Consider the following 19150-nt stretch of genomic DNA (forward strand, 5'->3'; position numbering starts at 1 on the left):
GGGAATGAAAAAATTTCTTTACCCACGCTGTTTACGGTTCAGTAATTACAAAACATTTTTTTATTAAAATTAGCACTTAAATTTTTGATAAAAAAATTGCTAATAAACCCTTATTTGTATTCTAAAATTATAACCTGCATTATTCTTAACCTTTTAATAAATTCATTATTATTATAATAATTTTTCGAATTCTTTTATGTGCAAGTTTAGACTGTTACTCATGTCAAATTAAGTACACTCAGAAAAAAATGAATAAATAAATTTAAAAATTACTTTGTTATTAGTTTAGTTTTAGATTTAATGTATTTAAAATTTTTTAAATAATTATTTTTTTAATGTGACGTTTGCTTAAAGCTCAAAAGTAAACACTGTTTAACGAATTGTTTCAGGTTGATTAAAAATATTTATTTTGCAAACACAATTCAGATACAAATACAACTATATACATAACTTCCAAAAAAATAAAATCCATTACAGTAAAGCAACAAAAAGACAAATATTTATTTGTATTAATAAGAAAACAAATCAAAAAAATTAAAAAATTAAGAGATTATTACAATACAAATATACACAATCAAAACTTATTAATTTCTTCATCAAAAAACACAACAATAAGATGTGATCATTTTAAAAAAATAAAAGTTTTAAATCATATAAACTTTAATTCGGCACTTCCGCGATATAATTTAAAGTGACAATTTTCCAATTTTCACTACAAATTCCATAAATTTCTAACATTAAAGCCCGGTCCTTGAAATGCTTTTTAATTTACTCCATAGCCTCATGATAAACTTGAATTGCGTTTTTAAACTCTTTAATTTTAAACCAGCAATATCCAATATAATTTAAGCACCAGGCTTCATTTTCAACCTTGTAGTTAGAATGGGCTAAACTTATTTTGGTTTGAATTTCTTTTAACAAAAAGTAAGCGTTAATTTTAAAGACTGATTTCTGTTTAAGTTTAGCCAAAGATTCAGCAACGTAAGTAATTGCCTGCGCAACCCATGCCAGTTTATAAACTTTTTCATCGGCATCTGGAATTTGATCACATAAACAAACACACAACTTAATTAACGACATCGCAAACAAATTTTCGTTTTTTACAGTAAATTTCGTAGCTATGTCAATTATTTTTTCAATTATAAAGTGGCAATCGTTCGGTTCAAAATAAATATTACGAACCAGTGTTCTAAAATTATAACATATCTGGACAGCAATTTCGAAACGACCTTCGTTTATTAGACCCTGAGCGACTTCAATCAGGATTCTTAATTGTTGTGTGTTTGTGACGGTTTTTTTAAAACGTTTGATGACGCTTTGTACATTTTGACAGGTTTTTTGTTTCATGATCTCTCCTAAAAAAATAACATGAAGAAAAATACGTTTTTGTTTTTCTAAAAGTAGGCCTATATAGTCTTTAAATTGTTACACAACAATAAGAACACTATAAAACATTTTCAAATCTGTAAACTAACCTTTAAATTTTACAAGTTTAGGTGCAAACAGAATAATTGTTTCGTAAATTTCTTTTTTTTTTTTTTGAAGAACGTCGTAGAGGTCGGTCACTCGGCAACTTGTTTGCCAATGTAGATTTGTGAACATCAACCGAAGGTGGCTCTTGGGGCAAAACTTGCAGGCCAGTCAAGATAGGTTTTGTTGTTTTAGCTTCTGGTTGTTTTGGTTCGTCATCTGTTGTAGCATATTTTGATGAATCTTTAACAGCATTCGAGTAAATAGGTTTCGAGTCTGGTTACTCATTTTCTTCTATAATTTCATAAACATGTGTTTCTTCGCAGAAATGCTGTGGTTTTAAATTTTGAACGTCAATGTAACTAGGATTGCCAATTACTTTTAATGAATCTGCAGTCGAATCATCTTTGTCGACATGTGACGAGCTCTGGCCTTTTATTTTGTCTATGTTTGTTTCATATTCTTGGTTTCTAAATAGTGTAGTTAAACAATAATCTTGGTTTTCTTGGGATGCAGTAGTACAGTGATTATGGTTCATTTCTTCAGTTGTTACAGTACTGCTTTGATTTAAAGCTGGCTTAGTTGAAAATCTGTCTGGATTGTTTTCTAGTGCAGACAAAAAATGATTTAGTGGTGCAACATAATGACTTTCGTTTATTTCTTTCCTTGTTTCTGTATTAACTCGGTTTATGTCTGGTTTAATAAAAGTAATGTCTTGGTTGTTTTCTGGTATTTCCAAGTGTATCTCGGAAGTGGACTCTGGTGGCAGCCGTACTGATGCTCTTCGAGGTGTAGGAATTGGTCTTTTGGTATTTGGTTCAATTTTTGAAATTTAATTAATGGTATGATTTATATACGATCGAGAGGATGTTTTTTTTTAAGTGCTAAATTTTGCAGAGTTTCAAAGTTATCACTAAGTTGCTTAACTTGTTTAGATAAAGATTCAATTGATCCAGTAGCATTACTGTTTGCAGATTCACGAGATTCATTTGGTGCCAAAACAGAATTGGATGCTGGCGCATTTATTGATGCTACAGAGTTTGACGGCTCAGATTCCAAAAGTCGTTGATTGCCGGGTTCCATCGTAACAGCCTCTACAAAAAAATAAAATTAAAATTTATATAACGTTATATTTAACTTTAAATCATGTTAATGAATTTTATTTGCCAAGTAAAATCGACAACCAAAATTAATATGTTATACTTATATTCGATGCAGACCAAAATTACAAAAAAAAAACAAAATTTTTCTTTTTTTTTAAATTTTTTTAAAAATTTTTTAAATCAGATTTTTTACCAGCATTTTCCAAAACCATTCCTGTAACGGCCCTGCAAAAATATATTGTTTAACTTTCTTAAAATATAAAATGTGACGTAAAATTTTTTAACAGTCTTTTGTACTAAATATAGTTAAAATGGTTTGAATATCAAACCTATTATCCTGATGTTGAATAACTGTTAAGTTTACAGTGTTTGCAATTATGTTTGGAAGATCACTGTTGTTTAAAATACCAGAAACTATATTATTTATGTTATTTTCCATAGTACCAATATTCAAAGGTGGGCACCAAATCGTTAATGCGTTAAACGTTAAATAACGAAGTTAATTTTTTTGTTAAAAGTTAACTTTTAAGTTAATTTTAAAAAACGTTATCGGACCTGTTAACTTTCGTTAAATTGTACTTCCGTTAAATTAAGCCCGTTAACTCAATATTTTACAAGTAAATCCATGGTAATATAAGGAATATATATGTTTAAAATCGCCGTTTATCGGGTTTAATCGTCGCAATTTTTAAACGATGTAAGTAATTACTATCCGGCCACTGTTATTTGGGCATTGGGCCTATGCCAGTTTTAAAAAATTCTTCTAAACCATTTTTGTCTAGTTAAAACATCGATTAAGAAAAAAACTATTTTTTTAAAAATTTTTTTTATAAAAAAGGTAATTTCTTTGTTTGTTTTAATTAAATTTTAACGTTAACGTTTAACGATAACTTCCGTTACACTTGGTTTAATTTACCGAAAAAACGTTAGCGAAGTTACTGTTATGTGTAACGAATAACCATTTAACGAAGTTGCTTTTTCGTTTAACTGTGCCCACCTATGCCAATATTAAAAAAAATATATTTAGAAGTTTAAAACTTTTTTACCAAATGCAAGTCTATAACAAAAAAGAAATATATATATTTTCTTTTAATTGCCTACTGCTTTCTAAATACATTGAAAAGACTATCTAAAATACACTAAAAAATACCAATTAACTTTTATATGGGAACTTTAAAAAAAAGTGACTATACATTTTTGTATAAACTATATTATCAAATTTTTTTTAACAGCAAGTGGTATTTTTCACTAAACATTGTTCCTTAAAAGAAAAACATGAGACTATAAAAATTCCATGTGATAAACTTAACTTAAAATTTAAGCAAATGCATTTTATATATGTTTGCCAAAGGCGATAGTTATCGTTAAAAAGTAATCGTCATTTAACCTCTTCGCACGATAACACTATTTTAAAATTAAAACTAATTTTTTTTAAATTTTTTAACCCACCCAATAAGAAAAAAATACGCATTACACTTAATAATTAGTAACCAAAAAATACATTTTAGTCATTAATTAGCTTGTACGATAGATGTACCACAAAAAATAATAAATATAAAAAAATTTTGCGACTATTAATTTTGTAGCATAACACTTTACAATACACAACTATAACAGTTTTTACCTAAATCAAAATTAAAAATAACACCAGAAAGAAAAAAAAATACTTTAAGTTTTCCCAAGTCAAATTGAAATTTTATTTTCTCGTAAATTGTTAATAGCTATACGCCAATTTTACGACAACTTTAACGTACTTCTACGGTCTAAAGAATGCTGTTAAAGCAACTTAACTACGTCATCAAGAACAAGGTATAAACTGCTCAAACTCATTAAATTTAAACCAGCAAAATCTGACATAGTTTAAGCACCACGCTTCATTTTCTACTTTACAATAAGCAGGGCTTATTTGTGTTTGAATTATCGACTTCCTTCACCTAGTTTTACAAACAAAAATATTTATTATTGATGAATATAACATAGCTTTATGTGTTTTATAAATAGAATATTTTTAATTGGCCTCGTATTTGATTTTTTTCTGGTTGTTTTTGGTTCACGGATTCTTTTTAGCACCTCCGAGCGCTTAGTTTTTCCTTTTTTAACCCTGCTTTTTTACCCCTGAATAAGCCACCCTGTAAAATTCAAAAATATTTTACTCAAAAAAACATGTCTATTTGTAGTTTTGCCTGTGATATTGCAAAAAATACAGGCTGAAAAAAGTCAGCCATTAAACCATCCGCCATTCCAAAAATTCTATTAGTCCGAAATTGAATATAAAATTTTAAATACATATTTTATTTATAGCAATAAACCGTGTTTTTAAAAAAAAAACATTTCTAATAGTTATGGTTCTTCTTATCAGTTATTTTTAACCCTATCACACAAAATGACATTCATAGCAGCAGTTAGTTAATGTTTATTAAGTAAAATAAACTATAGAAAATTTTTTTATTAATTTTGTAATTGTGTCGCCTTTTGCAATTAATATTTGATGATAAATAAATGAAATAAAAGCAGAGAAAACAAATCACGGTTAAACAAAATGGTCTTTTAAAAATAAAAAAAAATAAAAGAGAAAAAAAGATAAAAGAGTTTTATCCTGATTAGTTTAAGAATGATTTTTTTTTATTGTATTAAGTAAAACTGTGGTTTCTAGTTTGTCTACTTATTGGTCCAGTAGAATAATTGCCTTTTGACTTACTTTCGGCATCGTAGTAAAATGGTTTTGGTAATAGTTTTGGTGGAGTAGGTAAAGAATTAACACGTTTTATTGGTAATGTAGTTAAGGTATTGTCTGACTCGATAAGTTCCGAGGTTGAATTCACATTTTGCATGTTGTGTGTTAAATGCAATGATAATGGAGCTTGTAATGATTGATTGCGAGGTGGGGGTATTGGTTTTTTGGTGTTTGGTTTCATGTTTTGCATCAGCCAAGAATTAGTATTAACGTACGATGGCGGACGTTGTCTGGTAGAAGGTCGTTGAAGGTTAAAAGTTTGCCAAGATTCAAGGTTATCACTAAGTTGTTGAACTTTTTGAGATAACGATGCAAGTGAGCAAGTGGCATTGGTTGATGTAGACTCATTCGATTCAGTGGAAGGCGGAACAGAAATAGCTGGTGGTCCGTTTGGTGAAAAAGTAGTGTTTGTAGGTTCATTTTCCAAGATTTGTTGATTTTCAGATCCTATTGTAACAGAATCTACAAAAAAGAAAGCTTGAATACATGTAAAATATTTAGATGTTTTAATATATCACAACTAATCTTTAGATTAAATATAATAAACATTGCTTAAAATTAAAAAAAAAATTCCCGTAGCTGTATGTGATATTGTATTATTTATTATATGTTATCACGTTTATATACTTGTTGAATTATCTTACCAGCATTTTCTAAAAGCATTCCCGAAATGGTCCTGCAAAAAATATAGTTACTAACACATGCTTTAAAATATGAAAAGCAAAAACTGTTAACAGTTTTTATAAGTTTATTTTTACAAGCTTTGCCAAATTAAATATTTTAAATATATAGTTTAAATAAATTGCAGAACAAACCTTTTATCTTGGTTTTGATTAATTGTTAAGTTTACAGTATTTGCAATTATGTTTGAAAGCTCACTGCTGTTTAAAACACTGGAAACTAGATTATTTATGTCATTTTCCATAGCTTTAATTAAAGGTTTAATATCTTGCACTTTTTTAATAAAACTTTTGAAAATCAAATAGCAAATGCCAATAAATCAACTTTTATGCAAAAGCTTTTAGAAAAGAAATACTGTACGTTATTACTTTAACTATTTTGAAAACATTCTGCAGAATACTTTACAACTTGATATATATTTCTAGATAAACACGTACCCTAACGGTAGGAATGTAAGACTGAGTACGTATTAAAACAATCTTTAGATAAAAAATAATAAAAAAAAGTATTTTATGTTTGTTTGCCAAAGGCGAAAGTTATTGCTAAAAAGTAAACATTTAAATCTTCATGCTAACATGCTACATGTTTAAATTAATTTGTAATTATAACCAATTTTTTTTAAATATTTAACTAAAATGTTAAAAATGTAAAAATATATAAAACACAACACTTGAATTTCATGCAATGATTAACTTGTGTAATAGAGGTACCACAAAATATAATGAATATAAATAACTTGTTCGCAACAGTGCATGTTGCGACATGTCACTTATAAAAATGTATGTCTCTACGACGAATAAAAATGTATGTCTCTACAACCGCCCCCCCTCTCCCCCCAAAAAATATGTATATATACTGAACACGTTAATGTTTTAAATAATTTTATTCAAATTCCAATTTTTAGTCCTTCGTAAAATTCTGAATAGCAATCCAACAATTTTTTTTGTAAATTTCTTGTATTTCCAACGATGCAGCGCAATCCGGAAAATGCCTTTCAAGTAATTTAATGGCGTCATCATAAATATTTATAGATTGCTTAAACTCATCCAATTTAAACAAACAGTATCCGATATTGTCCATTATCGATCTTATTAAAAATTTGAAATGATTTATTAGCGGGAGGTCACTTTTAGTGAGCTTCGGCGTTTCACGCTGACTTATTCGGCTTGATCCCAGCTGCGGGAGATTTTTCACTCCCCATCGTCATTTTTGACGCACTTGTTGTTCTGTTTATCGATAATGCTTTGTATTTTCTTTATTGTTTGTAAGCGCTTTCTCCTATTTTATTTCGCTTTAAATAACTGGCAATATAGCTTTTTGGTCAGTTTGCTGGACGTAAAAACTCATAAATAAGTAAGGCCGAAGTAAGGTTTAACACACAATTAAACTTTCGCTTTTATACTTAATTTGTTGATTATATACTTTGTAGTTTGTGTTTCATTTCATATTTTTGTGTCGCATTTATTTCGCATTTCCTGTAGTTTTAATTCTAATTAAAAGCCGCTTGTACAGATTACATTTGGTAGATTGCATCCTTGGGCAGGTTTTGGTAATAAGTTAGCGAGTTTGATTTAACACGACTATTTTGTGTATTTTAATTAAGTGTGGCTTTCTTATCGATGCTCATCTTTACAGCGTACTCTATTGGGGTTTAATAATTGTTTAAGCCATAGTAGGAGTGTATTAGATCCTACAGATATAGTTAAGGCACCAGGCTGCATTTTTTATTCTACATTGAGCAGCGCTTAAACGTATTCGATTTAGAATTTTTTGTTAACAAAGGATAAAAGTTTATTTTAAAGATTTTTTTGATTATAAAGTGGCTTTCATCGGATTCAAAACTATTCCTACGAGTTTGTGATTCGAAATTAAAACAAATCTGAAGTGCAATTTCAAAACCATTTTTACGCATAAGTTCAAGTGCAACAGCAATCAAGATTCTAAGTCTCTGTATGTCTGTTACTGTGTTGGTGCAACGTGTTATAACACTATCTACATTTTGATTGGATATTTGTTTGACAACCTCCTCTAAAAATAACCGAAAGATGTTACCAATTTTTATCAAAAACTGTTTTTTTGGAAAATGGAATTTACGGAATTTCAAGTCACTTTTAACAGTTTAAACACATTAACAGTGTTTAACACTAATAAACTTACCTTGAATTCTTGTCTTTAAGTCCCTAAATATTTAAATGTAGCACAACTTCCAAAACAGTAGTGTACTTACAAACTAAAAACATGTTATCTAACTGCAACAGCCCTTAGTGCTGTGTAAATCATACTGAAACAAAAACATTTGCTCTAACTAATAACATCAAAAATGTGTAACTAGTTACGCAAAACATTAAAAAAAAAACATCTGTATATATATGCCGAAGGCGAAAAATCATCACAAAAAAAGGCAAACATTCAAACTACTTTAATTACATATTATATGACAAATATAATTTTAAACAATTTTTTTTTGATAATTGAACTAAAATGATAATTTTTAAGCAAGATACACAAAACAATTTCTAATTAAAAATATATATTATTAAACTATTGTGTTTTTGTATTTAGTTTTAGTTTCATGTTAATTCTCAATATTTTCATATTCTCTTCACATAGGTCGAATACTTTATATAACCCAGTATCGTCCCTGAAATTTGTAGGTAGCAATGTCGTAACAGATTCATGTACTTGCAATGCTTTTTCGAACTCATTCAATTCATTCCAAAATATTCCCTCATAATACAAACACCAGGCTTCGTATACTACTTTACAATTAGCTCTGCTACATTTAATTTTGGCCTGTAGTTCGCGAAACATAGAAAATGTGTCCGAGGTAAAAAGATTTGTATTCAGGGTCGTTGTTAATTTCACAATGTCTGTAAGAGAGTTTGCAATCCAAGCCAGTTTGTAAACACTAACGTCTTGGTCAGAAAAGTGATCGCATAACCCCATACAGAAACGAACCAAACGATCAAAGATATCGACATGGTTATGAACAGCTAGTTTTTTAGCAATGTCAATTATAGCTTCCATTGCGTTATTGCATTTGTCTGAAGACATTTCTATGATGTTTTTTATGTTGATTATTTTGTCGCAAATCTGTAGAGAGGCCTGCCATTGATTTATTTTAATAAGCTCTTGCGTGATTTTAATATAGATTTGTAGTCGTTGGTTGTTAGTTACATTAACAATTAGATGCTTAATAGTCGAATTAACATCTTGATAGTTCTTTAATTTCAATTCAGTCAAAATATAATCTAAAAATAAAGTTGTTTAAATTTTTTTAGTGTCTCCTATCTACCTAACCACAATCTGCATTTAAAACAATTTAGTATCCACTAGTATTTTAAGGCTATATTATTGGTAAAGACGAAACTAATTTATGCACTATTGCGCTATATTAAGCCATAAACCTGGTATAAATAAGGTGTTATAAAAACTTAAGGTTATCTAACTTGCGATTCTTGAAACGTCAACGTTAAGTGGTGGTATTGTTTCATAGATATGTCTTCTTGTTAAGATTGACATCTTTTTTGAACTCTGAGTAACAGCTAGGTATGATTCAGCCTGGTAAACATTACTCCTATCTTGTGGTTTAGGCTGATATAGTTCTTTAGGAATAGTTGCAAATGAGGAAGAGATTTCTTTGTTTTGGGGAATTTGCCTTGGTTTTGGTGCTAGATTAAACTTCTTTTTTATTGGTGGCTTCATAGGATCAAGATCATTTTGTGAAAAAAGAGCTGTAGTTGGGCTAGTTAGGGCTGACAAAGATCGCATTTGCTTTCGACGAGGGGTTGGAATCGGAGATTTTGTGTTGGGTTTTAACTCAGGCACTAACTTTAAAGTGGTGTTAATATAACTGCGCGGTCGACTTTGGGTTGTTGCTGTTTTTTGAAGCGCTATCATTTGCAGTGTTTCAACGTTATCGCTAAGCTGTTGAACTTGCTGTGACAACTTTTCGACTTTGTCAGAGGAATTGGTCAACGTAGGTTGAATAACAACCGTAGAAGTACTGCCGGGCGTAACAGAATTGCAAACGGATGTTTCAGCAATATCACTAGGATCAATTTGGGTAGTTAACTGTTCACGTGATGGCATACCAACTGCTTCTAGAATAAAAATATAACTTTAGTGAAACATTAAGGTTAATGAAATTAGTGTTGTAACTATTTTTTTACCTGCATGTTCGACTAACATACCAGATATATATCTGCAAAAAAATAAAATGTGGAATAAGTAAACGATTTTTTCGACGACCCTTTTTAAATGTTTATCAAAAAAATATTTTTTTTAAAGTGTATTTTTTCTATTTAAAGCAAACGTTTTTTTTATTTTATTAAATTTTTTTGCCAGAAATGGACATAACAAATTTCGTTATTCTTAAATTTCGTTTTTATACAAACCTGTTTTCTTGTTTTTGTATAATTGTAACATTAACAGTTTCTGCTGTTATATTTGGAAGTAAATTGCTACTTAATGCACCAGTAACTACGTTTTCCATTTTTCTGTTTTAAATTATCTATTATCAAAAACCTAAATAAAAACTTTAAATATTGGTCTTGCTTTTCTGTGACTGTTATTCAATTAACAACTTTTTAAAGTACATTTACATTCAAATTTTAAGCCTTTAGTTTCTTTAAACTTTTCGGTATCAAGTTTATACCCATCGCACGGTTCTGCTTTTTTTAAAAAGGTAACCCAAGTAGAAAAAAAACGGCTCGGGGATTACCACACAAAACAAAACATTTTCCGCGGTCTGAAAAGCAACTGCTTTTTCGCAACACACAAAAATAAAGACAAATCATCAATACCAAATAAATAAACATTTTTAAACTTTTTTACTTTACATAATATAATTACAGAATATAGTATAAAAAACAGCTAAATAGTTTTAATTAGATAAAAATTAAATTCTTAGTAAATATTTAAAGGATATTTTTAATAAGTAAAATCATTGTAAAATATGTGATTTTATATAGTGTAAAACTTAATGCTCTGGCTCAACGAACACATTAACTTGTAACGCTATGGTAATTTTCAAAAAGTAGCATTCTGCTTGAGTAACTTAACATCTAAGAGAAAAAGTTATTTTTGTATATATCTAGTCAAGGGAAAAAAATACCTTACAATATTGCGAAATACTAACTATATTTAAATTAGTAAACTCGTACGTTTTAGAACAACAAAAAGCAGATAGTTTTATATATATATTTTACATGAGATATTTAAATTGTCAGAGCTGAAGATAGTTTAAAAAAAATATAAAATATCCAGGTAAATAAATACTTAAAAAAGCAACGGTTTTTCGAATAATGTAGCGAACGCAGTTATGTCTCGAATGTTATGTGTTCGAATATTAACTTAAAATTTCGTTGTGCGATTAAAATCATCAAAAATTACGATTCTTTAACTTACGACGCTCATTCCATTTAATCTTTAGTTAAAACAGGTCTAGTGTATTTGCTTATTAAAAAAAAACAAGTAGCTTAAAAGTACATAAATTCAATGTAATGATATATTCCACATGATACATTACATTGGCAAGTATACGTCCACTGGTATCATGGAACTTTCTCTTATCAATTCCACAGGCAAAGTCAAAACTTTTAAAGAGCAATTTGAAAAGCAGAATGAAAACAATGCAGCATTAAAAACGTTGTCTATTCAAAAACAACAGACAGCCGAACGGCGACCTCAAAGGTTTAAAGTCGATATAAAATCAACCAAAAAAACTCCCATTCCAAAACCCAGACGAAAATCGACTTCGACTTTATTGGAATACGGAAAAAACAAAAACACATCTACGTTGACTGTAGAAGAAGGATTTAAAAACAGTTCAACTTTAAATAAACCAAGGCCGCCGCCAGTTGAAAAGAAGCCAAAAAACTCTAATAGTGAATCTAAAGATAGCAACTACGAAGACTTAACTGTAGAAGAATTAAAAAGCAAGGCAATTTTACCTAAGCTACTGAAGCCTACAATTCCTGATAAGCCTAAAAGAACTTTAAATCGAGAACCTAAAAACAACAGAACATACTCAAAAACAATAAGTGATGAAAATCTCTATTTAGAGCCTACTTCAACAGGGTTTTCGATGATGAGACCACCAGTACCAAAAAAGCCTTCGAATAACATTTACGATACAATTTCCCCTTTTACACAGAAACTTTTACAAGTCAAAGGTTAGTTTGTAACCCATAAGTTAATGTTTTATCCTACTTCTTCATCCTTGATGCGGAAAGGTCGACTTCACGGCTGAACATAAAAAAATCAGTTACCCCGACCAAGCCTTAAGTTGCCTTTGGCAGTTTGGGATATTATGGATTTATAATTGCCCTATAATTAAGCTGCTGAGTGAGTGTTAGCTTTATAAGAGTTTATACCGTTTGTAGTGAAATACTAAAGGGTGCTACAGCATAAAAGCAGTGGTAGGCGAACCAGGGACCTCGTGTAGTAAAGCCAAGTGTCCTGACCACTTAAAGAAAACATTTAAAAAAAGTTATAAGAAATGATTTTCAATAATTTAATGCATTTTCTATTTTATTTTTATTATTTTAGATGATATTTTGTCTCAACTAACTGATGAAAATGTTGATGGTGTCATTAACCGTTTAACAACCAATGTAACAGACACACAACGACTAAGAATCTTAATTAATATCGCACAGGATCTTATAAAAGATAAACATTTTGTAGTTGCTCTTAGGATTTGTAATAATTTCGAAACACTGGCTCGAATAATAAGTTTTGAATCGGATGAATGCCACTTTATAATAACAGAGATTATTGACATAGCCAAAAAGTTGTCAGTAGAAAAAGAAAACCAAGAATCGTTATTTTTGCTTAATTTGTGTGTTAGTTTATGTGATCAAATTCCAGATGAAGATGATAGAGTTTATAAACTGGCATGGGTCGCACAAGCAATTACTTACGTTGCTGAATCTTTGGGATTACAAAATAAATTTCTATTCGAATGTAAGGGATATTCGTTGCTAAAAGAAATTCAGAAAAAAATAATTATGACCGTTTCCAACTGTAAAGTAGAAAACGAAGCCTGGTGCTTAAACTATATCGGATATTGCTGGTTTAAATTTAACGAGTTTGAACAATCCATTTATGCATACAGTAACGCAGTCGAACTATTAGAAAAAAATTTCCTAGATCGTGCTGGCACACTGGAAATTCACGAAACCTGCTGCGAAAATTGGAGAATTGCCAGTAAAAATTACCACAAAGCAAACTAAAAAGATGTTCAAATTAAATTTTAGTTATCAGTGCACAGTAAATTAAAAAAAAATTGTTATATTTAATTTATATATATATATATTATTACCAAATTTATATTATTAAGAAGATTTACGTGTTTTATTATGACGAAGAGTTAAAAAACACTCGATTATATTATTCTTTTAAATCAAGTTATACGTATTTTTTAATAACTTTACTTAACATTTAACCTTTTTTAATATCCAAGTTTTCTTCGCCACATTTTAAATCCTTTAAAAATATATTTATGTTTTAAATTTTTTAGTCGTAGAACAAAAAACCAAACAGCTATTTATCATCCTATCCAAACAGATAAAATACTCAGCTCCATCTTTCTTAACAAAAAATCAAACAATGTACTTAAATAGTTGTAATTATTCAACAAAAAAACATTTTTTTAAAACAGACCAAATTTTTTAAAAGTTTTCAAATTCATTTAAACTTTTTATAGCCTGAGACCAAAGTTGATTATATTCATCTTCTGTTATTGTTTTTCGGACATCTTGTGCAATTTTGTATTGTTTGTACCCCACAAAGCCCCCTATTATGACCTGAGTAATTAACATTGGCCATGCTCTGCCCCATAATTTCCGATATCTGGATCTCCAAAAATCTTTAAACTCTTTTGGAATCGGATATGTTATTTCAGGAACTTGTGCCGACTTATATCTAATAAATTTCAGATGTTAATTCAGTTTGGATTTTTATGTATAACATCTACGACTGTATTAACTTAGTGCACAGGATAAAACAGTAGACCCACTGTTTCAAAACAATGATTTTAAGCTCAGTTTTAACATTACTATGTTTAAAAGGTAATTTATGTAATAATGATCTAAAATTGGACATTATGGCCTTGTTATAAAGTAAATTTCGTTACTACAGCTCAATACAAGATAACATTTTGTAAGAGATAAATCTTTAACATTTAGCTTGTATGAGGAAATTTATAGAAAGATTATAAATATAAAATTTTACCTATCTGCCATTAAGGCAGTAAGTAATGCTGAAGTTAGAGAAGGAAGAACACAAGCAGTTACAACTTGAACAACTGATCCTCTAATTGTAGCACAAACCGGACACAAATTTCCTGTATTTAATGAAATTGAAAAATATAATAATGACCATACAGCTAAACTCAAGACTAGGGTAACAGAAGAAGTTCTTAAAAATAAGGCATATTTTAGACAGCTTCCTAAAAAAATGTTTATTCTAAAAGTTAGTTATGGTACCTGCAGCAGCGGGAGATTGGACTGCGATAGAAAATCCAAAGAAATGAAAAACACTAGTTGAGACTCCAACTAGTACATGGGTAGGTAAAACTGCTTCATAAACTTTCATAGATTTGCGCATCAAGGTAGTGAAATACATTCCTGAGAGTATAGCACAGCCAGTCAGTCCCCTAATTGAGTAGTTAAACCATCGCCTAAAAAAACAAAATACTTGTTATACATTATGTGCAAATAGCAATTTTACACAATGCTGTGCCCCATCAAAAAAGAAAGCAGCGATATTGCAATTTGTTTTTTTCATTGTTGTTAACATTACCTTTGAGAAGAAGGTCCTTCTTCAATCTTTAAATTAACAAGTTGTGGTATATCTAAGGGTTGTAGTACATGATGTAGGTTATTGTCATTACTGCCAGTATATTTACTAAGTCCCATTACCTTTTTTAAAACTTAGGATAAGTTAAATTCCCAGTATTCATAATCTCATTACGATTAAAATCAAGGAAAATTCTAAAAAATTGCACAAATGTTATTTAGCATAGGTAATATATAGGAAAAAATAAATGCTATTTAATATTGGCATTAATCCCGATTTGAATATTTTTTTCGACTTTTGTTTGAAGAAGAGCTTGACTGGTTCCTTTTAAAATTTTCTTTAGGTCTTTGACTTCGTTTTGTTTCAGGAGACCTACTTCGCTGACTTTTTTTAATATGAGATGTCTCTTTGGGATTTTTAGAGTGACTATCTAAAAAATCTCTTTTACTTCCATGGATGTGTTTGTTATTTTGACCCGATTGTAAATTAATAGGTTTACGAAATGGTCGGTCCCTACACCCAAAACGAAGCTGACCAGATTCTTTTTTACCCCCAAAACCACCCCCCAATCTTCTTGGTACCCAGCCTTTCATTAAACGTTTATGTTCATAATCAACAAGTATACAAAAATCATCGATTATTAAACCATTAGCCTCTTTCCAGGCATGCCTAAGGTCATCAGTATTTTTAAACTCTATAAAGGCGTAACCACGGGAAAAACCTGTTACAACATTGCGAATTAAAGTCACATTTTTTAGGTCTCCAAAAGTCGAGAATATTTGTCGCAAAGTTTCAGGAGTGGTGGAATAATTAAGTCTGCACACAAACAAAGTTTTATGTGGATCCCCTTTAACATTTTTGTTGGGTTTGTAATTGGCTTGTATGGCACGGGATATTGCCCTATCATGAACCTGATTATCTGTTCCATCAATACTTCCACATTTTAAAGGGTCGTACTCTTTTGCTAGAGGAGACCAAGTAGACATTTTATTATCTTAAACAAGTGTTAAGTTTACTGATGAAATGCTTATAGGCCTCTGGTTTAAAAACATTTAAAAATTAAGTATATTCAATTTAAGCTATAAAAAAACAAAAAAAAATAATAAAACAAATATTGAGCTTTAAAAAAAGGTTTTAAACAAGATACAAAGTAGCATAAAACATAAAAAAACTACAAATCCCCAAACATACTAAACACCGAACAAAAATAATATTTTAGGCATTTAAATACCAAAAACTAAGTAACATAGAAATAAAACTACTAATTTTTTTATGAAAACAGATTAAAAGTAATTTAATTTAAATAGGTATAGCTATTGCACCCATCACAATATATTGAAATATATAGATTTTAAAATAAAGTTAACATTAAACAACATTTCTTTTTTAATTTTTCACTAACTTACTTTCTACTCATTTATATCCACTAAAAGAGGTTCATGTTTAGTATGTTTTAAATATTTTAAAAAGTCGCTTGTTTTTAATCCAACTGTTGCATTGTTAACCATTGGATGAGAAAAAATCATTTGATTTTCATCAGAAACTAAAACTGAATCTAGAATAACTATGACATCACAATCTGTCTTATTGTGTACTGACAAAGGTGTGACGCAACCCTGTGTCACACATAATTTTTCGACCAAAATTTGCTCGTCAGCAAATCGAAAACCTCCAGAAATTTTCAACTTTTTTGCAAGGTCAGTTAAAGTAACAAAGCGAACATGTCTTGCAACAAACAACCACAGTTTTTTCTTCTTATCCTTTAGAAACAGATTTTAACAAACCAGTCCATCACAATCTTTTAAGTAAGGCATCATTGTTTCCACAGTAAAGACTTCGGGATGTGTTATGGTAACAACTTCAATATTTAAACTCCCCATAAGATCAAGAAGTCTTTGTTGTTTTTCCTCCATGTTTATTTATCAAACTTTACAAAATCCTTAAGTTTACTAAAATCTAAATGTTAAAATTTAACTTAACCATATCAAATACACTTTAATTTAAATGAATTTTTTAAATTAGTTTTGTAATTTTTAAAATAATGATTCATGATATAAACAAACATTACTTAATAATTTGTTAATAATGGTAAAAGTTATATATCAACTTAAAAAAAGGGAAACCAATGGAAAAAGAGGTTCTAACTTTAAGAGGCATTTGCAAAACATAACATTATCACAGATCACATAATATTTAAACTGAATAATTAAACTAGCCAATATATAAAATTTATAATTGCACAATTAACATAAACTACATATATACATATAAAACAATATTTGATCATCTTTTTTAAATTAGCATTTAAAAACTGATTTTTTCAAAGAATCATCTCTCTCTGAATACTTCAACTTGGATAGATAATTGGTACATTCATACTTTGGGTTGTTTCTCACATACTCAAGGTAGTTGGGGTACCCAGAAATAATACAATAGCTAACATCAAACATATTGCAAAATTATTTAAAAAAAATTGCTTTTAAAAAATATTTTAGGCATTTAAATACCAAAAACTATTTAACACAGAAATAAAATTTCCAATTATTTTATGAAAATGGATTAAAAGTAATTTAAATTAAAAAAATATATTAAAATACTTCTCCCTAGCTATTGTACCCATTACAAAATATTTAAATTTTAAAATAAAACTATTAAACAGCGTTTTCAAATTTTTAAACCAATTAATTTTCTACTCATTTAAATCCACTAAAAGAGGTTCATGTTTGGTATGTTTTAAATATTTTAAAAAGTCGCTTGTTTTTAATCCAACTGTTGCATTATTAACCATTGGGTGAGAAAAAATCATTTGATTTTCATCAGAAGCTAAAACTGAATCTAAAATAACTGTGACATCACAATCTGTGTCATTGTGTACTGACAAAGGTGTGACGCAACCTTGTGTCACGCATAATTTTTCGATCAAAATTTGCTCGTCAGCAAATCGGAAACCTCCAGAAATTTTCAACTTTTTTGCAAGGTCAGTTAAAGTAACAGAGCGGTCATGTCTTGCAACAAACAACCACAGTTTTTTCTTCTTCTTATCCTTTAGAAACAGGTTTTTACAAACTAATCCATCACAATCTTTTAAGTAAGGCATCATTGTCTCCACAGTAAAGACTTCGGGATGCTTTATGGTAACAACTTCAATATTTAAACTCCCCAAAAGATCAAGAAGTCTTTGTTGTTTTTCCTCCATGTTTATTTATCAAACTTTACACAATCCTTAAGTTTACTCAAATCTAAATGTGAAAATTAAACTTAACCATATCAAATACACTTTAATTTAAATGAATTTTTTAAATTAGTTTTGTAATTTTTAAAATAATGATTCATAATATAAACAAACATAACTTATAAATTCGTTAATAATAGTATAAGTTAAATATCACCTTTAAAAAATATGCAAACCAATGGAAAAAGAGGTTCTAACTTTAAGAGGTATTTGCAAGACATATATCACAGATCACAGAATATTTAAACTGAATAATTAAACAAGCCAATATATAAAATTCATAATTGCACAATTAACAAAAACTATATATATATATATACACATATAAAACGTTATTTGATTATTTTTTTAAATTAGCATTTGAAAACTGATTTTTCCATAGAATCATCTCTCTCTGAGTACTCCAACTTGGATAGATAATTGGTACATTTATACTTTGGGTTGTTTCTCACATACTCCAGGTAGTCAGGGCAGCCAGGAATAATACAGTTGTCTGCCAGAATAACAGATCCATTATGTAAAAGACCAAGCTCTTCCATTAGAATTAAGTCAGGTTTATACAAAGCTTTTACATGGTCAATAAACACAAAATCAAAAGAATTAATTCCTAATTGCTTTACAGTTTTAAGAACATCCCCAGCTGCACCTTCTAGAAGCTGAATTTTGTTATCCATACCAGCAAACTTGAACATCTCTCTTGAAACTTTAGCATTGCTAGGATTAAACTCAATGGTGTATATCTTAGCGTTATTACTGGTCATATTAGCCATCCGTAATGCGCTGTAACCACAATAAGCTCCAAGTTCCAGCACTGTAGTTGGGTTTGCTTCTTTAATTATGACATCTAGGATTTTTCCTTTATCATCACCAACGTTGATGGCCTGATTTTCGAAAGTATGACAAAATTCATCGATTTTATTAATAACATTAATAACATTTCCTTTTTCAGCATTTTCTTGAACATACATTAATGTTCTTTGGGGAATAGTAAGCTCCGTCATTTTAATTAAGATAAATATATGCACTTTAAATTCTAATCCTTGAAGTTTACTAGTAAAAAAAATTAATAAATCTAATAAAAGTTCTTAATTGGAAAACATTACCAAAAATTATTAAACAAAACCG

General features: G+C 29.2%; 6 protein-coding genes and 1 pseudogene across 7 annotated transcripts; 1 reads left to right on the forward strand and 6 right to left on the reverse strand.

Annotated features, from left to right (window-relative positions):
• Positions 1-8454: 8454 nt before the first annotated feature.
• On the reverse strand, positions 8455-10550 carry LOC145750604 (uncharacterized). Of its 2 annotated transcripts, none has more exons than XM_082566676.1 (4): positions 10386-10550; positions 10161-10192; positions 9438-10088; positions 8455-9239 (listed from the first exon to the last, which is right to left on the reverse strand). In XM_082566676.1, exons 1-4 carry the CDS (start codon positions 10481-10483, stop codon positions 8530-8532), a joined length of 1491 nt encoding a protein of 496 aa, XP_082422802.1. In that variant the 5' UTR covers positions 10484-10550; the 3' UTR covers positions 8455-8529. The 2 variants fall into 2 exon arrangements, with proteins under 2 accessions (XP_082422802.1, XP_082422801.1); XM_082566675.1 differs by having other exon boundaries at positions 9438-10091.
• Positions 10551-11427: 877 nt separating this feature from the next.
• LOC145749914 (uncharacterized) lies at positions 11428-13905 on the forward strand. The gene is made up of 2 exons (XM_082565799.1): positions 11428-12164; positions 12541-13905. Exons 1-2 carry the CDS (start codon positions 11507-11509, stop codon positions 13224-13226), a joined length of 1344 nt encoding a protein of 447 aa, XP_082421925.1. The 5' UTR covers positions 11428-11506; the 3' UTR covers positions 13227-13905.
• LOC145749916 (transmembrane protein 126A-like) lies at positions 13442-15043 on the reverse strand. The gene is made up of 4 exons (XM_082565801.1): positions 14797-15043; positions 14481-14674; positions 14227-14338; positions 13442-13917 (listed from the first exon to the last, which is right to left on the reverse strand). Exons 1-4 carry the CDS (start codon positions 14910-14912, stop codon positions 13665-13667), a joined length of 675 nt encoding a protein of 224 aa, XP_082421927.1. The 5' UTR covers positions 14913-15043; the 3' UTR covers positions 13442-13664.
• On the reverse strand, positions 14914-15830 carry LOC145749915 (U11/U12 small nuclear ribonucleoprotein 35 kDa protein-like). Its single transcript, XM_082565800.1, has one exon. It carries the CDS (start codon positions 15777-15779, stop codon positions 15060-15062), a length of 720 nt encoding a protein of 239 aa, XP_082421926.1. The 5' UTR covers positions 15780-15830; the 3' UTR covers positions 14914-15059.
• Positions 15831-16202: 372 nt separating this feature from the next.
• LOC145749920 (prolyl-tRNA synthetase associated domain-containing protein 1 pseudogene) lies at positions 16203-16706 on the reverse strand (annotated as a pseudogene).
• A 763-nt stretch (positions 16707-17469) lies between these two features.
• Positions 17470-18045, reverse strand: LOC145749919 (prolyl-tRNA synthetase associated domain-containing protein 1-like). The gene has a single exon (XM_082565803.1). It carries the CDS (start codon positions 17987-17989, stop codon positions 17483-17485), a length of 507 nt encoding a protein of 168 aa, XP_082421929.1. The 5' UTR covers positions 17990-18045; the 3' UTR covers positions 17470-17482.
• LOC145749918 (catechol O-methyltransferase A-like) lies at positions 18032-19070 on the reverse strand. Its single transcript, XM_082565802.1, has one exon. The coding sequence runs from the start codon at positions 19024-19026 to the stop codon at positions 18379-18381; it is 648 nt and encodes a 215-aa protein (XP_082421928.1). The 5' UTR covers positions 19027-19070; the 3' UTR covers positions 18032-18378.
• Positions 19071-19150: the final 80 nt, after the last annotated feature.

The sequence above is a fragment of the Corella eumyota genome, chromosome 4, assembly GCF_963082875.1.
Source record: "Corella eumyota chromosome 4, kaCorEumy4.1, whole genome shotgun sequence".
Classification (NCBI taxonomy): domain Eukaryota; kingdom Metazoa; phylum Chordata; class Ascidiacea; order Phlebobranchia; family Corellidae; genus Corella; species Corella eumyota.

What these genes read in the sequence shown, in the direction of transcription:
- LOC145749914 (XM_082565799.1), top strand. Translation starts at nt 11,507, where the DNA reads ATGATACATTACATTGGCAAGTATACGTCCACTGGTATCATGGAACTT. An exon ending in GAAACTTTTACAAGTCAAAG is followed by an intron (nt 12,165 to 12,540) that starts GTTAGTTTGTAA and finishes TTATTATTTTAG; the next exon opens with ATGATATTTTGTCTCAACTA.
- LOC145749915 (XM_082565800.1), bottom strand. Translation starts at nt 15,779, where the DNA reads ATGTCTACTTGGTCTCCTCTAGCAAAAGAGTACGACCCTTTAAAATGT.
- LOC145749918 (XM_082565802.1), bottom strand. Translation starts at nt 19,026, where the DNA reads ATGACGGAGCTTACTATTCCCCAAAGAACATTAATGTATGTTCAAGAA.
- LOC145749919 (XM_082565803.1), bottom strand. Translation starts at nt 17,989, where the DNA reads ATGGAGGAAAAACAACAAAGACTTCTTGATCTTTTGGGGAGTTTAAAT.
- LOC145749916 (XM_082565801.1), bottom strand. Translation starts at nt 14,912, where the DNA reads ATGGGACTTAGTAAATATACTGGCAGTAATGACAATAACCTACATCAT. An exon ending in GAAGGACCTTCTTCTCAAAG is followed by an intron (nt 14,675 to 14,796) that starts GTAATGTTAACA and finishes TTGTTTTTTTAG; the next exon opens with GCGATGGTTTAACTACTCAA. An exon ending in CCAATCTCCCGCTGCTGCAG is followed by an intron (nt 14,339 to 14,480) that starts GTACCATAACTA and finishes CATTAAATACAG; the next exon opens with GAAATTTGTGTCCGGTTTGT.
- LOC145750604 (XM_082566675.1), bottom strand. Translation starts at nt 10,483, where the DNA reads ATGGAAAACGTAGTTACTGGTGCATTAAGTAGCAATTTACTTCCAAAT. An exon ending in TATGTTAGTCGAACATGCAG is followed by an intron (nt 10,092 to 10,160) that starts GTAAAAAAATAG and finishes TTTTTATTCTAG; the next exon opens with AAGCAGTTGGTATGCCATCA. An exon ending in TGACGTTTCAAGAATCGCAA is followed by an intron (nt 9,240 to 9,437) that starts GTTAGATAACCT and finishes CTTTATTTTTAG; the next exon opens with ATTATATTTTGACTGAATTG.